This window comes from Dromaius novaehollandiae, chromosome Z, assembly GCF_036370855.1.
Source record: "Dromaius novaehollandiae isolate bDroNov1 chromosome Z, bDroNov1.hap1, whole genome shotgun sequence".
In the NCBI taxonomy this organism is placed as follows: domain Eukaryota; kingdom Metazoa; phylum Chordata; class Aves; order Casuariiformes; family Dromaiidae; genus Dromaius; species Dromaius novaehollandiae.
The window spans coordinates 24355073-24382107 of record NC_088132.1 but is presented as its reverse complement, the minus strand read 5'-3'; the positions used below and the strand labels follow the sequence as shown (position 1 = coordinate 24382107).

Below are 27035 nucleotides of genomic sequence, written 5' to 3'. Positions count from 1 at the left end.
TTTCATAACTGTATATCAAATATCACAGACACTAGGGCACACATTCTGCAAACACTACTGTTACTATTTACAAACCCTAATGTTATTTTAAATGGGCATCCTCAGAATGACACTTCAGTGGCTGCTCTTTAACATGCTTCATGTTTTACAGGTGGGAGAAGGAAGGACAGAAGGAGCTTACTATAAAACTGCAACTAATTCCAGCTTCCTTGAGCTGCAGATCTTACCATGCAAAGACAGAGCAAGAGTTGTGTCAGAACCTTACCAAAATGCTCCTTTACTTGCCACAAGTGAGGGTTTTCCAGGAGAGGAGGAGAGGAGAACGAGGACGCCTGCCCTCCTGCACTTCATACCTGACCAAAGGGCTGTCCTTTGCAGACGAGTGACTTGGCCATGGTGATCTAGGGCTTTATGATATCCAGCACCGGACTCACTTTACCTAGGACTCAGGTGTACAAGCAGGAGACACACACTCCTCAGTAACAAAGAGAAATGCTGACCTAATTTAAAAGAGATTTTAAAAGTCTATTTTGCTGAGCATCATCACTGTGATGCTATATGACAGCAAAGGTCCCACTACCCTCATATCAAGCCCTGGGGAGGGAGCGGGGGGAGAATATAAGAGATGTTTAGGGAAAACAGTACAAGAAAAAAATTAACCATAACGTATTCTTCCCCTGAAATACAACGTTCATCTCGCAGAGATCTTACTGAACTGGAGGTCATACCTGTACCACTGTGTTTATGGGTCACTGCAATTCATGCACTCCATGGATTTGCCTAATCCCTTTTTAAGTGCATGTATACTCTTGGCCTGCACAGCATCCTGTGCAAAGGATTTCAATGTTTAGTCATTTGGAAAAAGTCCTTCCTTCTGTTTGTTTTAAAACAGCTAAACACTGAAGTGCAACACTCACTCACTTGATTTTGCTTTCTCACAGCTGCAAGTAAAACTCATTATGGAGGCAGGGTGAAAAACAAACAGATGAACCGAAGGAAAGAGAAAGAGGGGAAAAAAAACCTGTCAGAGAGGAAGAAAAGTAGATTAACAAAACGAAAACCCTCAAAACACTCCCATAACTACTCTGGGCGAAGGAGGGTGGGATGTTAGGAGGTCAATTGCCCTTCAGTGGGTTTGGTTTTTAACTCTTCGGGAGGTACTTGGATGCTACAGCGTCGGGTACCATTGTAAAAACTTGCATGACTGGATAAACACGAGCTGTTTGCCTTTGAAAGCCAGTGAGACGATCTGAATGGTGACTCAAATCCAGCTGAAATGAGCAGAGCTGACGTGGGTAGAGCAAACCGCGCTCCAACCTTCAATTCAATGCAGGGATTTGGACTTTGTTCTGCAGCTTTATAAAGGAAAGGTTTTGCCATGGTTGTGCGAATGCACGTGCGCGCACACACACAGAATTAAAATGCAAATTCATGCTCACTGGGGCATATGAGCATCTCCAGGTTACTCATGGCATAAGCAAGTTTGGCTTCCAGCTAGGTCTGATCCTTTCCTGCCATATATTTACTTGGAAAATCAATTTCAGTGTGTTCAACAGGATCAAAAGAATCTTTATATTCCAGAGTCTGGTTTTTATGCTGCTGTTAAACAGGTTTATACAACAAAGCATGAAGGCTTTCATTTATTTTAATAAACACTAGGAAATTCTTTCCGTTTTCTTCATTCTCACATTTCGCTGGGCACTATAAAGTATGAAAACAACAGTTTTTATGTATACGTAAGTGCCATAGGTACTTACATTAATTAAAAGACAGGGTGACTCCAGAACAAAGTGAGAAATCATATTTTTGAATTTCCAACTGTTATCATTATGTAGCATATGTATTTGCAGCATGTGCATATATTTACACACACACACATGTAAACATTTATGAGTTGCTCAGTTGGATCTTACCCGCCTAACCTTTTCACGTGGTGTTTCCAAAGCGTCATATTAAAGCATGCTTGCCAGCTTCATGTTTCCTGCCCACAGAACTGAAGCCAACAATCTGTGCCAGACCCTAGTTATTTAATTCAAAAAGAACTTATGAGAAACCATTACACAAGCCAGGAGACCAAAATCTGAGCCTTCGTATTGGCCTGATGCAAAAAATACGTTATCGAAAATGAAACGTATCAGAAAGATTTCAAAATACCTTTCTTAAAGGCTTGGAAGTAACATGCAAAGTAGGAAGAAAGACGAAAGATGTGTGAAATCGGGAACTTTAGAACAATCATTTTCTGGCTGAAAAAGCTTCATGACCTCCCTGGCTCTCTGGCCCAGGAAGCATAGCGACCGCGTCTCTGACTTTGCTGGCCACTAAGGAAGAGCCAAGAGCCTGTTTACTGTTTCCACAGAGACGGAGCCAATCTACAAGTCGCACCCAGTAACCAAGAACTGAGCAGCCAAACTACTGTGCACGTTTACAACTTCTTATCATCTAAGTCTAGACATGATGCACCTCCGAAAGCAACCCTCCTGTCTGTATTAAAGGAAAGGTAGTAGCACTATCTAATTTTAAGACCACCTCACTCTACTAATAAAGACCGAATTTTTGCTTGCTTATGACACTGCCAAGATGCAATGGTTCCAGCTCAGACTTTCCATGCTGGGTGCTTGCTTCGAGCTTGTTTTGGAACTTTTAAGCCAAAATGGTTCCGTCATTTCCAAGAACAAGACCAGGAAAAAAAGGCATTATTTTGCCCCTATTTTAAAAATTCTCTGAAAAGCTTGGGCACTCCGAGACTTTGGACTAGGGGCATGAAATGTGTCAGGGTTCGGTCACCATGCCAGCACTGTGCTTTCTGGCTAAGTTTTTGAAAGACTACACTTTGTAAGAACTGGGACAAGGCGGGCAGAGAGACTGGGACATGGCAGGATTCGAGGGAAAAAGTGAGACTGGCCAGAGCTGAGGAGCCAGGAGTAAAGTGGGGAATGTGACTGGGGAGCTGCTGCCTGCGGGGCAGCATGGAAAAGGCAGAGACAGATCAGCGAGAAGCTACGGGATGCAAGGACAGGTCGGAGCAGACAGGGCAAGAGAGGTCAAACTTCAGCGAGCAGTGAAGGTCTGTGTCTCTATACCATGCACCTCCACCACCATCCCACGCTGAAGGTGGGCATCCTTGTCAGCTATTTTATTAGGTCATGGACAGAGATCTTTATTTGTTCAAGACTCCAGTCCTCCAGATAGCTAAAATAAGTGCCTGTATAATGCCACTAACCACTGTTCTTTCATTTGCTTCTGCTGGCTTGGAAAAAAAGAAGCAAACAAAATCATATATAAAATGATTTTTTAAAGTATTAAGGTTGAAAGTTGGGCATGAGAATGCAAGAATTAGGTTCACTGTGCAATTTAATTCAAGCCTCCTTGTGAATATTACAATCAGACAGTCTTTAATTACAGTGATTTTTCACCCTTGCCTTATAGCAAGCAGAGACAGACTTTAACTCTGGTGTCACTTGTCTTTTGCACGCTGCTTTCTCAGCCCTAAAAATATTATTTTGACGCAGTTTTCTGCATTAATGTTTGCTACAGAGGCAAACTTTACTATTGTCTCCTGTATACTATTTGCATTCATTAAATACTTCATAAACTGATTGTGCATATACATACACAGCTATCACAAAAAACATAAACAGTCGATCCATTATAAAAGTCTGAGGCATTCCAGTCTGCACACAGTTTATTATGCACCAATAGCACTTACTACATATTCAAGGCTGCAACTTAATCCCTATTCTAAACCTAGTTTAACCTTCCAATCCAGGAAAAAAAAGACACATCAGTCATAAGGTAATAGGCCAAAATCAAGGTGAAGGAAGAATTTTTCCCCCCATACTACATAGTGAATTGGTAAGTGGTGTCTGAATTCTGATATGCTGAATAGAGGATTTATTTGAAACTCAATAATCTCACTTTTTGTGATATTTGAGAAATGCCTCCGCAACCAAAATACAAGAAGTAAGTTTTATATTAATTAGAGCATCTTTGATGAGCTATATTATCCCCTATCAAAGGGTGGTTCCAAAAGTTAATGACTTCTGATTACATAATTCGGTAGTGGAGCGTGTCCAGCCTGGCAGGCTGGGTCTACAACACCAAAGATTTGCCAGAGACCTACAGGCTGTTGTTTTTTTTCTTTTCTAAAAATATGCTTCTGGTCTTTTCCTTCGCAAAGATGGCCCCAAACAGTTGTTTCACACTCTGAGATGTGTTTCATCGGGAGAGAATACTTTCCCATCACAAGACCTAAAGAACAGGCCGAAGGTTTCTGAGCATTGCCACAGGCCGAAGAACCCTCCTCCCGCAGAGCGTTGGGTTTCTTTCCTCCTGCAGACCTCAGGGTGCAAAAGGAGAGAGGATATTCCCTCAGTTTCTTTCTTCTCTTCTCGCCCCATCTGCTACTGCCTACAGACAGACATGAAAGCTGCAATGCAAGAAAAGCTTTCCATCCCAGTCATGCTTTTTACAAGTTTTTTTGATATATGAATTTCTAGGAAAACATAAAAATTGTTCTTCATCAATTCATACTGGGGAAGATTTTCCTTGTAAATGTCAGATGCTAAAAAAAATGCAGAATGCCGCCTCCAAGGCTATAGACCATTTGTTAGCAGTCATGTTCAGCTGTCATCACTATCCATACAATGTATTCAGCTGCACAAGGAACTGAGGTTTTTTTAGAAGCTATAAAGACATGATGGACAAATAGGAGACGGCAAAGTATGCTATGAACTTGCTTTTTTAATTGATATCTTTTCTGATTTAAACAGAAGAGGAAAATACATTCCTGCAGATATTTTGGGATGATGACACTGTGAGAGACTTTTCTATCACTCATTTGCTGGACAGTAGTAACATTCATACATTGTTTCTTTCCACCTCAGTCAAAAGGGCATCTGAAATTCAATAAGTTCTACGCATAAAAATCTCATCCACTTTTTAAACATATCAGATATCTGACAGAACCAATTATCCAACTGTTAGGCCTGAAATTTTCAGCACAAATCTCCCTTTTAGCACATTCAGACAACTCTTTTGTGAACTTTTCTTTTAGAGTGTATTTACTTTCAGCCAAAACATTTTTTTCAAGAAACGTTAAACTAAATAACTACTGCCATCTTTAAATTACTTTATAGTGGGGGGGAAATGCTTAAGAGCTTAAGATGTTTGTCTATAATTCAGAAATAGTTTCATTCAAAGAGTTACTAGCACAAGCCTTCATTCATATATGCACGGTATTATCACACTGAAAAAAAACCCTGGATTTATCTCAGTGTCCTCAGGTAGTGATCCAACGTTCAATTAGTTGCATCTGGTCCTCCTCAGATGACTTAGAGAAATCAGGATAACTGCAGGAGTAGCTCCTATGCTAATTTGTGTGAGTCATCTGAGAAAAAAAGTCTTTGTTAAGAGAACGGATGAGGAATACTGGCAACCAGGGGATTTACTGAAGAAGTAATGTGAAACATTATGTTATTATTCTTATTAACCTGCTAAGATAACAAGGTCTCCTCTCCAACCAGACATTGGAAATACTTCAAGCCCATAGCTCTAAATTACACTGACTTAAGGTTTCAAATTTTAACCCAGCGTTTTAGTTTAGGAAACTAGGATCAGCTTCCCAGTTTGAGCAGAATGTAGCCAGTTCTGAATTTTTAGGTTAGCTAAAACTTGCAGTTCAGTAGGGTAATTGGAAATCTCGCAGGAAACAAAACAAAACGTGTATGGACACAGAGCCAAGGCCAAGGCACAACCACCTCCCGCTGCGAGTCATCAGCTGAAATCTGTACGCACACTGCGACTACGCTCCGGGACACCACGGCGCTGCCCGCTGCCCTGGTCCCAGTACGATGCCTTCTCACTGGAGCTCACCGAGAGCCAGCCTGCGAAGAAGACCTCCAGCCAGACCTCCCCACAGCTCCGCCTGGGGACCTTTAATGCACTCCGCAGGTATGGCTCTCTCAGGATGAACAGCTTGATAACACAGTTCCCAGGGAGCAAAAGGCAGGGGAAAGCCCCGTCCACACCTTTGCGGAAAGGAACAGATGTGAAGAGCTGGCTCTTACCTTGCAAGGCATAGGCTTTTTGAACGAGATTTCAGCCTGAGTCCAAACTCCCTTTGGAGAGTCCAGGACAGACCAGATTTTCTCTTGAACCACGTGATTCTCCTCAAAGATATAAACGGCAAGAGTGCCACTCATTTTGAAAAACCCGTATAAGGCATAATAAAAACGCAGGCAATACTGCAAGTTTCCTGGCAGAGTAGGGCCATACAGCCGTCCAATATATCCAGGCTGAGATGTAAATTTTGTGTTCGCCAACAAGTAATAACCTGTAAGACAGTGCAATTATTGAGTATTTCTAATACGCAATTTGCAAAGCCGATTTGTTATTAAAGCTGCTTCTGTTATTGCAGCAGACTTTGGTAGTAAAGACAGTTTCTACTTGCAGGAAACAGTTTATCACACTGTTTGAAAGGAAACAAGAATTTTTCTAAAAACATCCTTGCTATTTTAAACTACAGTGGCACATGGCTAAGTTATTAGAAGTGAACGCTTTTCAAATTTACATTGAAAAAATGTTCTTTTTTGCTGCCTGCTGGCTCCACTGGAAACCTGACTATTTCTAGGGTAACACTCCCAGACCAAAGAATAAATGATGGGACATACAGCACGTTATTTCCTGCACCAAGTGTGGAAGCGGTGAGACTTTAGTACATACAGATTAATAACCGCAAATATTCCACATAAAGAGTTGTGTGAGAAGCACTACATCAGCGTGAAAGACATTTTCAGAACACATTACCATGCTGTTCAAGTAGCAGTATGCTGTTTCACTACACAAAACTTCAAAGTTTTCCCTTAAAAATGGAACTATCCTAAGCCCAGCGCTCCTCCATATTAAAAGCAATGCATTAAACTACTAGTACATTTTCTTGCACGTTTTTGTGGGATCACATCTGCAGTGACTATGAATCAGCATGGCCCAGTGCAGTTACCGTGATTTATGGCCCCGGGTGACCGCGGGAAGGGAGCTGCAGTGAGGCAACCCAACCTATGTGCCACTGGCGTTGTTTAACAGAGTGAAGAACAGGTTAAACCTCATATCCGGTTTGACTCTTCTGATGAAAAGGAGTTTTGATTTACCAAATCCTGTAGTGTGATCTCCTGTTCTATACACATTACGCTTTACTTTCACTCTGCTCCATCCCGGGCCATCCTTGTGATCCTGGTAAAAATTACACAGATCTTCCTCAAAATTGCAGCTTGCCTCGGCGGGATTGAAAGAAGTTCCTAAAAGATATATGCATATGTTCTGTTAGGAAAAGCATAATAAATAAAAGGATAATGGTCATAGGTATTTGAAGAACAAGGATGCCAAAGTATATTCTGCTTCATCTTTTTTTTGCCCACGTTTAGCAGCAGTGTGTATTACAGCAGACCAACATACACACGGATACATGGTACAAAGTCAAACTATCAGTTTTCTGTCACAAGTGGATCTTATTTTCTTCTGTTTTTGCCAGAGAGAGAAAAAAAATCCTCTTTCATAATCCCTATGAAAATAAATAAGCTACATACATTAAGATTCCTCCTTCAGGACATAATGCATAAAGACATTCAGACATTTCTTTTCATCCTGCTCCTTTCTTCAAAAGATGTTTCAGCAAACCGACTGTGAGTGTATGTGTCTGTGTGCATGCTTGTCATATTCAGTCACATTTAATTTTTGATTTAATTTCCAAGGATATAACTTTCTAACATAAATATTTAATTTTTTTTTAATTGCACTTTTCTCAAAAGCCTTTTGTAGTAAGGTACAACATGCGTGCATATACATGTTGTACGTATGTAACTAAATAGCATTTGGTTCATGTACTACTTCGTGGCCACTGACCTCTGGAGCTATGCATCACTCATCTTAGCACTGCACATGTCACCACACAGAAGAAAACTGTACCATATATAGCGATGTTTATCAAAAGCTAAACTAATCCCCCCAGCCTGGCTGATGGCTCTCTCGTTGACCTGCTATGTGGAATTCATAGATGAGAATTTGCTTTAGTCTGGAAACATCCCCCTTGTGAAAGCGTGCTTTTAAGTCAAACATTCCTACTCCTTTAAAAGCCGCATCAATCATGTGTACCAGTTGCCGAGGGAAAGGGAGGACACAACCCAGGGCGCTCAGGCGATTTCCAGCTGCGTCAGAAGCCAGGGCCCTCCACACCAGCGCACACGGCCCGTGCAGACCTGTGCACAGAGGCTAGCAGGGACTTCCCTGGCAAGGGCAGGAAAACATGCATTTAACTTCAGGGGAAGCAAAATTTTGGCTTTTGACAGATGCCTCTGGTCTCTCCAGCTTCACGTAAGCCAATTGTAAGCAGCTGCCCTTGCGTCTTTTCAGGTAGCAGCCCTGGACCATCACCTCTGCTCTCCTAGGCTCAAGAAAACACAGTCAGAGCACTACCAGACCCATGCGGCATCAGACCCATCTTTGAGTCATTCTTTGGTGAGCAAGTTTAATACCCTGCTACATTTTCCCTCCCTTGGGCTAACATCTGGACCTTTGTTGACCAAAACTTTTAGAAAAATTGAAGAAAACAAGAAAACATAGTGCTGTAATATACAACAAAAGACTGTGGTCTTATGCAGAAGAAATCTTTAGAACAGCTGAGCAACCGCCTGCGGCTGAATGCAAGGAGAATGAACATCTGTCACTCTTGAAGATCTCTACTTAAAACACTTGAGGATGGAAATAGAAGATAAGTCTGAAGAATTAACCAGCAGCTAAACATAGTTCAACAAAGTATCAAGCAAACAATTGGCATTTGTTTCTCAAATAGAAAAAAAAACTTCAAAATCAGAGTTAGTAGGCAAAGTTCTAGCCAAATTTATGAATTTAACTTATCAGAGTGGATCCAAACTTGAGCCTTGATATTAAGACTAAGGTGGGGTTGGGTCAGAAAATACTACAAAATAGCCCATAGCTCAAGATGGATAAGCCACCTGAGAATTAAGAGGAAGAGCAGATATAAGCACACAGCTCCAGTCCATGGCGCACTGCAAACATAACCCAGGATTTTTGTCACAAAACTAAGCTAACTGTTGCAAAACTAAGCAAAACCAGAACAGGCATTGAGAAGTTAATCAAACAAAACTAGACTTACTAAACCAAGATTAGTGGATTAGTAATATATCTGGAATCTGCCTCCTATTGATGTTTGAGCTGTGCAGATAAAGCTAGCAGATACTCCATGACGATGAAAACGTGCAAAAATCTCTTTCTCCTTGATCACTTGAAAACATTGGCAGAAAATTCAAATTTGTGACCAGAAAGAATGAACGGACTTGATCAAAAACCACTAATCTGCTTTTGACTTTTTGCTTAACACTAAGACTAAAATCCAAGCAACCAGCACACAGCCAGTCCAGAGACTGCATTCACAAAAGACCAAGTCTGGTCCCAAGTCCCTCTCTACACCAGAGGTGATGGGGATCCGGCTGTACTCTGCTGCTGCAAAAACCTAATAAATCGCTGGCAGACAGTCCACTCTCTGACGTAAATAATGCCACCTGGAACAGGGAGGACAGGAAGGCAAGGCTCCCGTTCCCTACTTTGGCTCTGAAGAACATCTCAGGACATGTATGAAAGAAGGTATCTCCTAGACTGGCAATAATGAAAAGCCTGGGAAATTTGCTTCCTCATACTCTCACACCTGGAGAAATCTCTCTGTCTTTCTGAGACAGTCCTGCCAGTGGTAATTTGTTTGAATGTCAGGGAGATGCAACTGCAGCATTCAACCCAGTGTTGCAGTTGCAGGTCCCTGCAGCAAGGTCATTGGACAAGAAGCATTAAGGACTGGTTTCTGGGTCAGCTGATCAAATAAATAGCATTAGTGTTTATCTGTCTTATAGCACTGTTTTGTTCCTAGGAGGAAGAGGATCCCAATAGCACTGGCCAGCTGAGAAGGCAGTATCTGCATGTCACTACAAAGTATTGCAAGTATTAAAATATGCGGTTCAAATAAGCAAAGCACAGGGGACAGAAGGAATGTAAATAGCAGTAAGAACTCATACCTGTCTGATTGCTGCAGTAAACTGGAGAGAAAGCAATGTCATCAAGGGCAACATAACCCCCCTTGGCGCTGTTGAAAGCAACTTCAAATATCACCTGGAAATGATAATCATTTGTTATTCATTTACCATATACCCAGTAACGTGGGAAGTACGTCTTCATATTACTGAGTTCTGGTCAGATGGCCCAGGCAGACTCCAGGGCAGCTCAGACAGTACTGCAGCTGTTGGGACAGATTGAATTATACCACTGACTAGTGATACAAATCATGATCAGACCCTGGGGTCACATCTTTGTCCACTCAAGTCTTAGGAAGAATCATGGGGAACACAGCTCTTCTACTACTTTATGAGGCATCAGTAGTTTTAAAGGTGCATGCAGTAAGGTTACTATCATGAGACCATGCAAAGCCAGTACTTAGGGTTATTACTCTGTATTGACTATAATTGCAAAGTTGCCTGATTACTACTGTGTAGTATCTATCTGAATCAGGAGCTAAAAAAGCCCCATATGTAATACTCTGCATGAACTGTCATTATCATATTAAGTTTTCTCTGAAGATAACATCCTCAGACACTGAAACCCATGCCTTGGCATCAGCTGGCAGGGAAGATTCTTTAAAAAGTTATAGTTAAGATTAAAAACCAGAAAAGTTCTTATTCTGTTTTGTTTACCACAAAACCGAACAATGTTTGTACTCAGCCCTTCTCGAGAGACATTCCCAAGGTAAGTGGAGCACAGTCCGTAATTCTTGAGGAAGAGTGTTAAAACTTATCTTAAGTGTCAAAGCTCTGAGTTACAGGAAAACCTTGAGAAAAGGCCTGAATCACAAGGCAACCCCAGGGACAAAACAAGGATATTAAGACAAATGTTTCCAGAGTGAGAGCCCATTCAGTGAAAGCAATGCCTGCGATGTCCTGCCTACAGATGAGAGCCAAATTATGAGAGCTGCAAAAGGATCCCAACACGTTTCTTAGCTGAATGAAAAAAAGAGAAAGACCCTTTTGAAGCTCAGCTGAAGTAAGTATAAGCAGTGTTTTCTCTTATTCCTGTCCAAAGGCCTCTAAAAACAACAACTATGTTATTAATAGATGGATTACGTGAAAAATCGTGGGGCAGAACAAAGGCACATCTAGCCCAGTATTTTGTTTCTGACAGAGGAGGCCCACAGCAAGAACTGAATACGGCAAGTCTTCAGATCTGCTTCCCTCACATGGTATTCCTGATGGATTTTTTTTCTTCCATAAATCTGCCTAATCACTTTTTGACTCATCAAAATAATGATATTCATAACATGCTGTGGCAGTGAGTTCCACGGTCTAGTTATGCTATCTATGAAAAAAATCCTCCTTTAGGTTATTTTAAACCTATTACCTGATCATTAAGAATTTGGGAAAGCAATTGAAATTATGAGAAAGAGTAAATAGTCAAAACTTCTCCATCTCATTCATGACTTCTATGAACCTCTGCCATATTCTCCTTCATTTTCTTTACAGGTTGAAGTGTCTTCATTCATGTAACTTCTCCATAGTTCTGATTATCCTCATCTCTCTCTTTTAGTTCTAGGATATCCTTTTTCAAATGAGAGGATTAGAGTTGTACACTCTACTGAAGACATGGGTACCCTGTGTATTTATTCAGTGGTATGGCATCTTCTGTTTTGCTGTTTATTCCTTTACAGATAATTTTGAATATTCCAGAGGGTTTTATGGAAGCCACTAAGAACTGAGATGATATTTTCACAAAAATAACTACAAGTGATTATTAACTAATTTACAGCTACAGCGCTAGGACTGTTTTTCCCTTTGCATGCTAGTTTATACTTACGGAACATTTAATTCATTTACCATTCAGTATTATGAGATCTTTCTGCAATTCTTTGTGGCTGTTTTTGTTTTTATTCTCTTTACTATTTTGAATAGTATCATCAGCAAACTGTCACCTCCCTACTTAAAATACATTGAAGGTAATTTAAAAACTCATAGATACATTTATAACTGGAAGATAAGCATGAGAAAAAAGAGCTTTGCATGCAGTCACAGAGCTGTGACACTGCTGGGATAATGGAGACATGGTGGGACACCTTGCATGACTGAGCACTGTGATGGACAGATTCAGGATCTTCAGGAGAGACCGGCAGGGGAGACGAGGAGAGGGGCTGCCTGCTGTGTGGAAGAGCAGCTTGGGTGTGGGGGGCTCTGGGTCTGGATAAAAGCTTACAAGGCCAGCTCAGAGGGGACACCGCTAAGCATGGCATTGCGGTGGGAGTGTGTGACAGACCTCTGCCAGCCAGGGTGAGGAAGGGGATGAAGCTTTCTTTGACCAACTCAAGGAAGTCTCTGTGCCACAGACACCTGTTCTCATCAGGGATTTTGACCTCCCCAGCATCTGCTGGATGGGCAACACGGTGGGGTGTAAGCAATCCAGGAGACTTCTGGAGGGTGCCATGGATAACTTCTTGATAATCAGGTACTGGGTGGGCCAACCAGGAGTGATGCACAGCTGGATCTGATATTCACTGACAAGGAAGAACTGGTTGGGGATGTGGCAATCAGTGGCAGCCTTGGCTGTAGTGACCATGAAATAGTGGAGGTCAAGGTCTTGAAGGGAGTGAGGGAGGCAGGGGAGCAACAGAGCCCAGACCCTTAATCTTAGGGGACCAGATTATGGCTTATACAACGAGCTGGTGGGTGGGATCCCATCAGTGGCAACTCTGAGGGCCAAAGTGTCCAGAAAACCTGGCATGGCACAGCTCTAATGCAAAAAGCAGCAGATAGGAGGGGGAAAACAAGGACAGGCTACAAAGGAGGAAACGAGAAACACTGCCTGAGCATGTCGGTGTGGTGTCAGGAAAGCCAAAGCTCAGCTGGAGTCAAGACTTGCAAAGGACTTCAAGAAGAGCTTCCACAGCTACTTTACTGGACTAAAGCCTGAACTTTTAGCAGTGGACTAAAAGACTGAACAAGGAAAATGTGTGCCCACTGCTGGATGGGGTGGGTCATTTAGTGATAGTGGTCAGAGATGATGCTGAGGTGCTTGCTGCCTTCCCTGTCATCACCAGCAAGGTCCGCCAAAACTCTGCACCTAGTGACAGGGCCCAAGGAGGAGAGAAGCCACCAGCCAGGGTGAGAATCAAGTCAGGGACTGCTTGCAAGCAAGGGTGCTGAGGGAGCTGGTGGATGTCCTTGCAAGGTCACTATACACCAGCTTTGACAGGTTGTGGAGATCAGGAGAGGTCCACCACAACTGCAGAAAGGCTAATCTTGCACACATCTTCAAAACAGGGAAAAAACTCAATCTGAGGAACTGCAGGCTGGTCAGCATCACTTTTGGTCCCTGCAAAAATTATGGAGTGAGTCCTCTTGGAGCAAACTTTTGGGCACATGAGGAAGAAGGTGGTGATCAGGAACAGTCTGCATGGATTTACCAAGAGTAAACCATGCCTGACCAACCTGTTTTCTGTGACAATGCCCAGATTTGCAGATGAAAGGAAAGCAGCAGTTGTCATTTACCTCCACTCTAGCAAGGCTTTTGATGCCATCTCCTACAATATTCTTGCATACAAGTTGTGACATTACAATCTGTGTGAAAGGACCACTAGATGGGTAAAAAACTGGTTGGATGGTCAGGCTCAAAGGACTGTGGTTAATGGGTTGTACTCTACCATGGGAGCAGTAACAAGTGTGGTACCACAAGGGTTATTCCCCAAATAAAGCTCTATCTTCAAGTTTTGGAGTGTTTATTTTTATTGATAGTATCAACCAGTTTGTCTGATATGGAAATCACACTCAATCTGCAACTCTCTTTCACCCTCTATTCCTGTCATACTTAGGCAGTTATACATAATTGTATATCACAATTAATAACTTGGCAATTTTGTATGAGTTTCTTCGACATTCTTCTGTGAGTACCATCTGGCGTTGATGATTTGTTACTGTTCTTTTTACCTATTCTCCCACTGACGTATCAATTTAAGACAGTTCCTTTAATTTCACTCCAGTAAAAAAAAATTCTAGTGTGGAAATTTTTCTCATGTCCTACATAGATCACACAGATGCAAAGGACTCATTTAGTTTTTCTGCTGTGGTTCAGTATTTGTGCACTTCTATGACACCTTGATTAGACCCCCACATTCTTAGACATCCTTTCTAATTTTGATGTGTTGCTAAAGGCTTTGTAATTAATTTTATTCCTTTAAAATATTATTCCTGCTCTTTCTTTACAGCCTCCAGGGCATACCATCTTTTCTATTCTTTTCATTTGGATACAACTTCTGCTTTTAGAATAATGTCTTATTCATGCTTGCTTCACTTCACTGTTTAACCATTCCAGCTTTTTCTTTTTTTTTCTTTTAAAGTCTTTTCAGATTGTTGTTACACATTCATTCCTGGCTTCAGATATGGTGTCTTTAAATGATTTCCATGATATCGCCAAACTTTATACCTTGCTAGCTACCCCTATTCCTCTGTTCCTATAGCTTCTCTAGTGTAATTTGCTATCAGATTTCAGCTCCTTTCCTACACGATCTGAAGTCTGTCTCAATGGATGACACGTAAGTTGCTGCACATGCCTTATTCCAGTTTGTCCACCTACTTACCCTAATGTCCTGCATCACTCTAGGAACATAGAGAAGTGCCTTCTATACATAACCAATACTAAATCCAGCTCATCTCACCTTCCTGGTGAAGAGTCTCCTGCTGGTAGGGTAACTTTGGGTTCATTTGGTGGATTCTATTCGTTAATAGGTTTATCTGGTCACTGCCATTTCAGAGTGGGCTGAGAGACCCCTGACGTTATTTAGTGGGAGATGAAAGATCTCGCACTAGTGGGACTCCACAACCTCCCATGGTGGCCTGTTCAAGTACTTCAGCACCTGACCCCATCTTTGCTGAAAAACAAGCACCAGTATGAAAAGTGATTTCTCCTTGGCCTTTATGCAATGGCAAAAGAAGCAACCGATCACCAGTATCTTTATCACAGTTTTTCAGAAACTGGAAGGCTACTGCCATGTTCCCCACTTGGTCTGGGACAGCACTGATATATGATGCAACCTGGAAGGCGTAACTGAGCCGTATAGGAATAATTGTTTTACCTCCATTGGGTACGGTGCATCGAAGTCAACTTCTGCTAAAGTCCAGCCTGCACTCAACGTACTTTCTGTTTTCCAGATCTCTTCATAAAAGCCACTCATATCTCTCAAGTAAACAGTAAAAACAATGCTACTCTCCTGCTTAAGTTGATAATAAAAAGATAAGCAGCCAGACATCGGGGCTGTTGTCTTTGGTGAGATTAGCTGGGCCACTTCCTGAAAGTGCTTGACGTAGACAGAGTCCACATACATGTAGTGACCTAAAAGTATAAAAGAAACTTGGTATAAGGACACCCTTTGAAGTGCACCATTTAAAAGAAGTATCCACAGATGGGCAGGAACTGGCGTATCTCTACAACCTGGACATCAATGGTTGGTTCCTAGGAAATTTTAGCTATTCTAAGCAACCTTTTTTTTCTCCTTTCACCCTATGGACAACCCGCAGTTGTTTGGCTAAGGCACCACAGGTAAAACAGTCAATCTCAGATCTTTCTCTAGTCTTTATTTTAAAACTTTATAATAAAGAAAGTAATAAGCTCTCTGCATTTTTTGGAGCTGTTCATAAATGCAAAAATGCATTACAACAGAGTAATCCCTCCCTCACGACAGCTTAGTTTAGTATTTAATCTTTTTCTAAGTGCTAACTTCCACTGAGGTAAACTAAGTAAATGAACACGACTCTAAGCCATGTGCTTCCTCATCTGTTTTGGCCAGCATTTCATTTAATATGTCAAATGACTTGTCAAGTAATCTTTATTCTGTACATTTCACTGCACGTGTAATTCTGCTTAGTCTGTCTAGGATTTGATTTCTAAATGTTTTATCTTCACTGAATACTTATTGTAAAACCTTTCTTACAAAAAGGGATCTGGGGAGTCGTTCATAAACGGAAAAATGCATCACAATTGAGTAAAATCCCTGCCCTCCAAGAGCCAATACTACCTGCAGGATTTTCAAAGGGTATTGATTCTCAGACTCATGCTGATTGTGGGAGAACTATCTTGATTTAAACAGGACATATGCATGTGCATGGTATGCTGTGCACCTACAGCTTTTTCCTCTTTTACGCTCCCAGAAGCACGGATCTACACCATCAAACAATATCAGTTGATCAACTGAAAAATGTTGCTTCACAAGCTGCTTCAGCATTGACACTGCAGACTGTGTATTTAGGCTTGTACCTGCTTGTACTTGTATCAAACCCCTATAGCCCACTAATTAGCTAATACTGTTCTCAAACCTGGAAATTTCACTTCTTTTTTCATTGGAGTGGAACAAAGGAAAAGGGCTCGCCCGGCAGTAGGTCTCCTCCAGCCTGCCCACGGTCACAAGGCTGTTGAAACTTCAGGGGTACTTGCCTGAGAAGTCAGCGCTTCATTCTTCCGCTGCAGTTTTACATTTCACGGCTTAATTACAGTCTCCCTGACAAAGGGTTGAAAGGCTTCATTACACACTTCTTGCAAAAAGAAGGCTCTCCTGTGAATTTTGGCTTCTTGGGATCTTCTCAGTCCACAGTCAGCAGAGAGGGTTTGGTGTGAAATAGAAACAGTCTGGCTACCAGGAAACAGCTCCCTCCCAGTTGGCGGCTTTTGCTGTCACATACAGTACTTTTTAATATGTAGATCCATGGTCAGCCATTGAAGTTGTGGTGAGTGAAACATCCATCACACTTTTTACCAATTTTTAAGTGACTCTGGGTTATGCAGGGCTGGACTGACACTCTGTACTCAACTCACACAATTGTGAAATGAAATAAAAAGGCACAGCGGCATGAGTTAAGGAAGGAGTATCACCCTTACTTTTCGTGACGCGATTCCTTGTACTGTCACAAACGTCACTTTGTCTGAGATGTGCAGTGTGGTGCAACAAGCCAGATCTCCTGAGTGTCCTCTACTGTGGTATTTCATACAAAACTATGTTAAAAGACTAAAATACCTGCCAACCCTTCGCTATGATTATATAAAAGGCTCTTCTCTCAGCAAGGTGGCCAGGACAAGTATTTCACACAGGGAAAGTGCTGGAGAACCCCTTAAGCCTTTAAAGTACCCTGCCTTCTGTGGGCTGCATTAATAGCACCCTGTTGGAGTAAAGGAAACACCACAACTAAACCTTGTGCCATTTAACGTCAAATTCTCCAAATGTGCTTCAGGCCTTGTGTTTTCCCACTCACTTCCAGTGGCCACTGGGAAAAAATCTCTGCCACATGTATGGGCCAGCAGTACAAGCTTTTAAAACATATTATACATTATCGTGGCCCATACTTGTAAAATCCACAAAAAGATGGTTCCCTCCCACCCCTCACTGTCCAACATACTATTCTAATTCTGAGTTGTTTTCAAGCATAACAAAAGGCATAGACCCAAATTTTCCACTTTACTTCCGTTTTGCATTCGTTGCTTACCCAATTCACTGTTACGTGTGTGGTCTTTGGGAAGGACAGACTGAGAACTGTGAATGTTTCCGCCACCAACAAACCAGTTTACATTGGGGTTCCAGCGGTTCATGAAGCCACAAAGGTGATTTTCTTCAAAGTCACATTCTGCAATTGTAGACACCATCATGAAGATCTCATAATAGCTTAATGTACGCATTTACATCACAGAAACTGGAAGAAAAGCGATTGCTAAGCGCTGGCCTAGCTTTAGGTGAGTCAGTGCATTGAATGCCTATACTTATAAAACTGGACGCAACACTCAACAGCTTATAATAAATGGAAGCTAATTTAGCCACAATTCTTGATGACTGCTATAGATTCTCATTCCCAGCCTGTTCAGTCCTACCTATCTTTCATTATTTGGTTATATATGGCTACTGTAACTTAGAACTGAGTAAAACAGATTTAAAATATACCACTTTCTAACCCTTATTGAATAGTCAGCGCAGAATTCCCACTGCGGAAGGGAGGGTTTTGCAGGGAGCCGCGCTGAGAGGGTGACCCACTGCAAACCTGCCAGCCTGCTGTGGCATGGGGCGAGGGAGCTGCCGGGGGCAGGTGGAAGCAAGGCAGGACCAGCAGTTTGCACAGCCAAGGACCTGCGGTAATTCGGCTGGACTCCGCCAGAGCTGTAAAGGCGCCCCAGCCTCCCAGCTGCTGCAATTTTTGAATTTCATTAGCAGTTTTGGAAAGTGTCACAGGGAACCGACAATAATTCTAAGCATCAACATAGTTTTGTCTCTGCGGCCGGCAGGCTGCCTCTGTACGGCAGCATGAACAGGCAGGGAGCAGAAATAACATCACAGCTGTTATGTCTAGTGTTTGCAGCAGCCTAGTTTCGTGAAAATGTAATACTTGGTCCTGCTTGAACAATAAATAGCATAAGAACAGAATGAATTATTGTATGTGAAAAGTCTCTATACATTAGAAAGCAATGCAGGCAAACAAATGCTCACATAAGGGCACACAATCTTAATTTAAAAACAATGAAATATCTATTTCATTAATTTTTCAGCCTATTTTTCAATTTAAAAAGCTACTTTTTTTTCCCCTCTCTCTAAATCGGGACCTTTTATTCAGTTTTTAAACAGCTGGTGAGGCATTTTTTTCTGTGCAATATGGGCAGCTGGGTAGAGAGTACTCACCAATACAGTATCCCGGAGTTATTTTAATTTCAAAAACCGCTATGCTGGCAGATTTATCTTTTCCCAGCTCACCTTCCAGAACAATCTGCATAATATAAACCAAATGGTACAATTTAGGGTGTCGGTATTTCCATCATCACGCTGGACATTTAAACCACAGAAATGGGTGAATTAGTGAAACATGTAAGGAGTCTCTTCATCCCTAGAGCCCACAGAGGTGCGTTTACTGAGAGGGCTTGCGGCAGTAACAGGCAGACTGCACTGAAGACTGACTTCACCTCCTTTGGCTAGGACAGAAAGCGCACTGAAAGGCAATGGGACACAGCCTAAATAGCCTGCACTTCGTATCAACGCAAATAAAGGACTTCAGACTCCTCAGCTCTGGGATCTGGGTAGAAATACTCTCCTCCAAGCTCCTGACTCTCACTTCTTGCAGACGGCCGCAGAGGACAGGGATGAGCGAGCACAGCTGCAGACCTAAGGCCTGGGAGATGGCGTATCTGCCACAGGACCGCGGCGGCTACGCCGGTCTGCAGAGAAGCGAGGCATCGTTGCTGCTTTGGTTTGGTCAGCTGTGCTTTCCAGCGAGCTGAAAAATGCATTTATTTGGAAGCACAATAACTGTCTGACTCAAAACAGCATTACTCACTGATTCTAGAGACAGAAATGGGCAACTGATTCACACAGTGCTAGGCCACATCAGTTGTAAGCTAGACGTTTTGGAGCAAAGAGTCAGCATCCCGATGGGATGGAATAAATTTTTCATCTAGCCAAGAAGTATATATTGAAGACCACAGACTCTGTGGAAGTCTTTTAAGTGAGAACTTACAAGGAGAAGTATTGTTTGCACTCACGCACAACACAAAGACTGGTTTATAGTGTCCAGCTCTGTGCCGACCTTACGTGTAATTCCCAAATAGCACGAACCAATACAAACGTGTACCTGTGACACTTCCCAGCCTGACACAGGACTGTTTGGAGAACAAACCTTAATTCTCTAACACTTCCTGGCCCTGCATTCACTCTCCCGTGAACTACACCTCGTGTAAAGCAATAGGCATTGCACATGGTAGGCCTGAATGTCTGAGTCCTTAAACAAGCAGGAAAGTAAACAAAACCCAGCCTTAGTTCCTGGGAAAAAATACCATCTCCACCTAGTTCTCTTTGGTTTCACCACAGCAAGCTTTCCCACTCAGGTCTACAATGACAGCCCAGAGTCAGGCCAAGGGTGACAAAGTTCAAAGAGTAATCCATATATCACAACATGCGCACAATAAATCCTTTGGTATCTTCTAAAATCGTACTTACCTTGTACTTTTTTGTGCTATTTGCTAAATCTAAACTAGCTATGAGCCAGCTATCTGAAGGCTCCTTGGCTGACCACAGCAAACGATCAAAGCTCTCTCCCTCTTGCCTCAGATACAGGTTGAGCCTGGTGGGATCGGACGAAGATGCCGAAGTTGTTGCTATTTGGTAAATCAGTCTGATACAGCTCCACTCTTCAGAGTGTAGTTCAGGACTGGAAAGTATTGCTCTCTCACCCTCATGAGATGTATCCACAGAAATGTAATGTCCTGGGAACAAAGACAGACACACATCGGAATAATAGATGTCAGAGTCTTTGCTTTTGTATCCCTGGATAAAAGTGAATACAAATGAATAGTTGTCCCAGGGTTAGCTCAGGAGAATGAGAGCTCCACTCATTTGCTGGGCAAGTCATTTTACCCTTTGATATCCCGTTGTACACATACAAACCTCACTATATGTACCTCACAGCATTCTTAATCACGGTTTTAAATTTGTTGTACTCAATGTGTATTGTATTCAGTGAAAGATGTTGTATCAGTATAAAGGAGATTATTGAAATAAACAGCCATTATTTTTATTCAGATATAGCCCTTCAAAAGTGATAGCTGTAAATGGACCATTTAATCGACAAGATAAATCACACAGAAATATGCTGCAGGAACACTGAGTTGTTTACAGACCAAAACTTTCTTACTTCATTTTTATAATTCAGATTTAAAAGCAATAAATAAAAAATGTATCTCAACCAAAAACTTGCAAAGCATTTCTATTTCCAAAGAAGGAAACTAGAAGACACTCTTAAGCAATAATACTAGCACGTATAAATTTGTTAATTCGAAAATGCATCAATGTGACGCTAAGTTTAAACATACCAGCAATCTCAATGGGATTATTTCAAAACTAATCTCCAGATGGATATTTTAGGAGCAGGGCCTAAAACATCAGCTCGTCTACAAAAACAGAAGAAAGGAAGTGATGACAAGCTAAAAATGCACAAGGAGACCAAAAAATGCCAAAGAACAGCCTGTAGAAAAAGGAGGCAACAATAAATCACAGGTGAAGCGGAAGCTTGGTCCCACAGACTTTGCCAGCGCGCCGAAACCGAGGTCAGGAGAGTAGCATGGGGTACGAGACTCACAGCGTCATGGAAAGCCAGAAGCAAATGAAGCTGAGCAAGAGAAAGAGAATTTCAAGGAAAAAGAACAAGCTGGGATATCCATAGCTGCAATGTTATCCCGCAGTCATCCCCGTGGATGATCGTGGCAACGTGTATCAGGCAGACTCCGTGCCTAACACCAGTTCTCACCACGCAGGCTGCAAGCAAAAGTCACAAGAGTCACGACTGTGGCGTGTCCGCCCTTCGACCGGCAGCGTGTCACCAATCCTACGCTCTTCATTTTCCTCTGTGTACATACCCCCGTTCCTTTAGGCTCATTTCACTCGACCACAGAGCCTGGTCTCTGTTCCCACCCGTATGTCAGCACTTGCTAAAGCTGGACGCACCGGCAATCAGGCCGGCACTAAATATCCTGCTTGACTTTGGCCTTCAGGCACCCTTCACCCTCCCTTCCCAAATCCTGCCTGAACTCCCGACCGCCGCCGAGCCATCCCACGTTTGCTTCCCAGGAGCGCTCTTGGTGTCTTCTCGCGTGCACAAGCATCCTCGCCGCAGCAGAAAAGCCACCAGCACGGATGGTCCCCAGCCGGGGGAATGCGTTCAACAGAGAGAGAAGCGATCACTGCTTACCGGCTTTTGGGGTCGGTGCACTGCCAAGCAGCCTAAGGGGCTGTGTGAACACAGGGAAGCTGCATTTTCTTTCCCTTTTTAGGGAATGGAATGATTTTTGCCTCTTACCATAGCTTTTCTTTATAAACCACGTCTACCGTGTCTAGTTTTAGTTTCTTGGAAGAATACACAAAATCACAGGTGAAGCACAAGTATAGGAAAGACAAATAAACAAAGGAGCAAATATTTTAAAATAGGTACCTAACGTGCCTGCCAAATATGTTATTGGCCATTAACTACAATGTGAGTGCATAAAACCCACTCGCATATAGATACCAGGTTCACCAGAGAGAGCACGCACAGGCTTTGCTCGCTGGCAGGCCCTAATCCAGGGTGCGTGTCTTCTGGGACGCACGCAGGAGAGAGGGAATTACCATGGCCCTGTCGGAAATGGAACATTTCTCACACCACATTTGCTCGTAATTCATTTAAGTGGCAATATGCAGTTCAGACACAGAATCTGTTTTTTCTCAAGGTAGTCTTAATTTGGATCATTTTGGTTACAAAGAAACCTACAATTCTGAATCCATGCCTGGCAATTTCAGCCCTATTTTTGTCTAGAGTTCAAGAGAAGCCCTTTAGGAAACAGAACTTTCTTATAATAGTCACCTTTTTTTCAGGAATAAATTAGTGTCAACACAGGAAAACACATTTACATCGAGACCTCAAATTACCAGCTGTGAGGCTCAAAGGGCTGTCTGCCTTGAAGACTTAATTATAAGTAAACTAAGGTTCTTCTACAAAAACAGTAATTTTAAAAAGAGACAAAATGTCTTCAGAGTCTCCAGTCTGCATGATTACATCACCATAAACTTGACTTTGCTTCCTGTATATGCTGTACAGTAATTCTCATTTGATCTGATTTCCCATTGATAAGAAAGCAAGATCATGAAGTCTTTCATTAATCGAAAGGTTTTTTTTTTTTGAAGATTAAATTGATGTATTGGTTAAAGCCTCCAGAAATGGAGAGCTCGCACTCCCAACTTGGTAATCATCTTAGCATGCTCTGAAAAGTTAAATGTGCAATTGGCTCCTCTGAAATCAATGGGACTATTGATGAGGTCCATTACGTGCGAGTCTCAGTGCTCTGCTCCCAAGGATCAGAGCGCCTGGCACTTTGCAGAATCAGGCACAGAAAATGCTAATGCTAAACTTTCGCCAAATGAATGCTGGCATTGACTAAATGGCCTTTATCCTGAACTGTATTTCAATAATAGCGTTGCCATGTGCCACTGCTGCAGAAAGGAAGGTCTCACAGCACCGAGCCCAAGGGCTGACACAGAGCGATTGTGAGAAGGAGTCGGCGCAGAGAGAGGGCTCCTCCGCCCGCACAGACCTTCCCCACTTGCTTGGGGGAGTAACAGCAGGATATTTAGCAGTCCAGTCTACTGAAAATCTCATGAATGCACAGTGCTGTAGCCTGAAATGTCTTATTAAAAATGCAACACGGAGCTTCATTTTCCAGCATGCCTTTTTTTTTTTTTCCCCCCTCAAAATCCTCCTCCTTCCAACTGCCCAAAGCACCTGATTTATAGCAGTCACTTGGGAGTTATCAGAGAGGGCTACTCTTCAAAGCCACACTAAGGTAAAGCAATGGTAGTCACCAAGTGCTGGAAAAAGCCTGATCACCCAGAAACACAGACATGCCACAGTGGACATCACACTAGGTTCTTCACAGGGGACAACTGCCAGAGATTGGTAACTACCTTTAATTGCTGACAATTAGCTGTAACCTGGCAAAGGTAAACACCTACCAGATGTATTTCCCTCCCTACTCACCTGTCACTCAAGCCAGAGAGTAAAGCACTTTATCATGTTCCTACAGCGGTTTTTCACCCACTGCATAACTTAACTGCTTTGTCCTTCACAGCTGCATCAGGTTCTGCAGAGGACCGAGTACGTGTTCATTTTACATTCCTCCTTATCCGAGCACAATATTGAGCCCTGGGGGTCTAGCACTCAGTGTTGCAAACCTAACCATCCTCAAAGCAACTATGCATCTGGGCAGCAAGACTTGCAAAATGAGACCTTTAAAATCCTTGTGTATGCATGTCTTTGATCTTGCTGCTCTAATAAGCAGTTGCTTATGGAGCATCTCTCAATTACAACTGATTATACTGTAACTTTATGAGTCATTCACCCAAATTTTGCATATCTATATTTAATCTCTTTTATTTTTACTTACCAAAGAGGCATCAGTACCTCAGTCAGCAGTGATTATATCAGTGTTTTGGGGTCTTATTTGAGACAGGCAATACTATTTTTTTCCCCAGTATTATTAAAACAGTAAGAAAATTACACTCACTGCTCTCTCTGTAAATAACACAAACAAGGCACAATGTCAGACACTGGCTAATAAAGTAAACCAAATTCCATTAACAAAATAAAAAACCACTTGGGATAACTAAAATTACCAGCTAGCTTTTCACTATGTATTTAGCCTATAAACATTTGGAAGCAAAACCACAGGCGTGTTCCACCCTTCATGGGGTTTATATCTGACACAGCTGTTTGCTCAGTTCAGCAGCAGTGCAGTTTTAAAAGAAAAAAATGTATATAAACAGTGAGTTCCAAGAGAAACATTATTAAGGAAATATGAAGCATAAAATGGCTAGGAATTTACATTTGATTAGGCACTCATTTATATCCATACGTGTGCAAAAAATGTCTTAGAGTCACCAGTCATGTTCGGATTTCCGCCATACTTCCCATATGGGAACAGAAAATATTATGATCAGGGTTTCTTATAATAAATATTGATCTACTGATACCTTCTTTGGAATCTCAGCATCTAGATTTCTGGAGGGTGGCTTTTGGTTTTTTTTTTAATATGATACTGCTAAAAATAAAGCAGAAAAAAAGAGCATTTTTTAGGACCCACCAAGCCTTCTCATGGCACCAGGAAGAGTTACTCAAAAAAATTAATGATGCAGCCTGGGAGACATTATTTTGCAGATTGAGTTTGTACCATGGAGGCTATCCTCAGGTAGAAATTAGGTTTAGATGAAGGTTCGGCATATGAGTTGAGAACACAGAAATTCTGCCAGCTACTTTTATGAGATTTTGGCTGAAACTAGTAGAAGGCTTGAGATACTGGATAGGAAGCTTCACACTCAACACTCCACATTTGCTTCAATCTTTTTTTCAGTAGAAAGTTAACTTTTCAACTAAAGTAGACATTTTTTGAGGACAATTTGTGTTGAAAAACAGAAGCATGTGGATCGACATTAAATTTGGTTTTTTTCTAAGAAAAGTTAAATTTTCCAAAGCAAGTTCTTCCTCTACCCAGGATCAGTCACCATGTTTTCTGGTCTGAGGGTTTTTTGGAGGAAAGAGCTGGAGAGCAAAGTGGAGGGTTTTAAATTTTTTTCAAGGTGTATCTTGGGAAAACAAAAAATTGCATGCATAAGTGACTTTTTGGTAGGACAGAAAGCTTTTGCGCCACATTTCCCTGAAGAATTGCAAACAGGCTTTCCTCCTCTCGCACGGCTGCAGGGGTGTCTGCAGCCAAACCTGCCCGTCTGCCTCTGCCCGAGCCCCTCTCGGTGCCCAACCAGGGGCACCTGAGGACCCCACCTAAACCTGCTGCAGCATGATTCAGCTTTCTCAGGAGGAACAAAAGGGCTCCCAGGCAACTTTCATAAAGCCAGGTATTGTTTATTCCAAACAAAAGCATTTTATAGAAAAGCGTCGCTGCGGGCCATGAACACACGGGTGGTTCTTCCAGGCAGTCGCGCACCAACCTGCAGCCTGACAACAGCACGTTGCCCTCGGGCAGGTAAACTAAGCTCATCCTGGTTTACAAACCGCATCTCCCTCCAGCGGTGAGATTTATTACTTGACTGTTTGCCAAGGACACCGAATCAGGTCAGAGAGCTCACGTTTCCCAATCCAGAGGAATGGATTTTGGAAGATTTGTTACCGATTCCCATGCGGAGGGCGTGCGTGAGCTCCCACCCCACCTCCTGCGTTGTCCTTTATTTCTGCAGGAAGCTCACAAACACAGCTGTCACCAAGCCCCTCAAAAAACATAAAAGTACCCTGTGACGATGGCATGTGGTCAGCACTGCCACCATACCGCAGGGCCTGCTAGCCTCAGTCCCCGAGCTTGACTGTAAAAGGCTGGCAGAGATTCAGCCTGTGCTGCCGTTCTCTGTTTCTGATTTGCAGCAGTTGCTCCACCGCAGCCGTCTCGCTGGGGATGTTTCCACTGCAAGGGCTTTTGGCAACCGCTGTGTCCTCTCCTCGCTCTCCCCTTGAAATCCCAAGATCCTTACGTCATGCACCAATTACACCAGAGTCGCTGTTTTGTTCCAAACGCAGCCATGTGGCTTTGTTTTTGTTCATAATGACCTCACACGTTTTTATATACTTTTCAAGTTTTCCTTTCTGCCCGTTTCAGCCACTCCATCTGTTTCAGGGAGCTGTTGATCAAATTATTGAGTTCTCCGTTTTGCATAGTTCATTATATAATTTTGACAGACTTCTATCTGTTGAAGTAAAACTTTCCAGCTCCCTGTCTGTTAGCTCCGGTTTTACTCGCAACAGCTGTTGCAGAAGGCCACCTCCATGACTTTTATTAGCTGCCACATTTGAGCGGAAAGAAAGATTCAGAGACACGATTCTCTGCCCTGAATTTATAAATTGGAAAGATATCATTCAGAAGAGTTTACTCTTTGGCCTCCTGGATCAGTTTCCATCATCCCCAGCGCATAGGGAAAGTTAAAGATAAAAAACAGACCAAGCAGAAGCCACCAGGCATTTATTTGTTCACAGTCTCTCCTCTTTGATTCGCGGCTCCATCCCGTCACTAAATCATGTTTCGGACCAGAATCAAACACGCAGGGGCAGGCTCTGCGATAGCTCTTCCAGCGGTTGCTTGTTTTGGCAGGGTAGCCTTCCTCCAGCAAAAGGATATGCAATTTCCCCCCATAACGTTGTTTATTCGCTTTGTTGACTGCTCCCTTCGTCCAGTGATGCAGTGACACCCAGCGTGATGCGGTGGCTTACGGCTGTAACGCGTTACGAGCTCAGCTTTTCGTTACGCGCCGAACACGCGCACGTCTCGGCGTGCCCAAGGCAAACCCACGAATGCACAGTCCACGCAGCTGGCCTGACCGCGAGAGGCATTTGGCACTTTTTGAAGAAGGAGCCACCAGGCTTGCAACCCGGAGCCAACTGCTGGCCCTTGCTTTAAGA

The 27035-nt window shown here is 42.6% G+C and overlaps 1 protein-coding gene across 2 annotated transcripts in view; it reads right to left on the bottom strand.

The window, feature by feature from the left end:
* The window catches only part of MAMDC2 (MAM domain containing 2), a 60852-nt gene that overhangs the window by 12379 nt on the left and 21438 nt on the right, over positions 1–27035 (bottom strand). For both annotated transcript variants that reach the window (XM_064502857.1, XM_064502858.1), the window contains exons 3-9: positions 20051–20316; positions 18743–18827; positions 17565–17702; positions 15167–15423; positions 10077–10170; positions 7146–7292; positions 6066–6331 (exon numbers count right to left, since the gene is read on the bottom strand). In XM_064502857.1, coding sequence (XP_064358927.1) covers positions 6066–6331; positions 7146–7292; positions 10077–10170; positions 15167–15423; positions 17565–17702; positions 18743–18827; positions 20051–20316 — 1253 coding nt within the window. The remainder of the gene's footprint in view (positions 1–6065; positions 6332–7145; positions 7293–10076; positions 10171–15166; positions 15424–17564; positions 17703–18742; positions 18828–20050; positions 20317–27035) is intronic.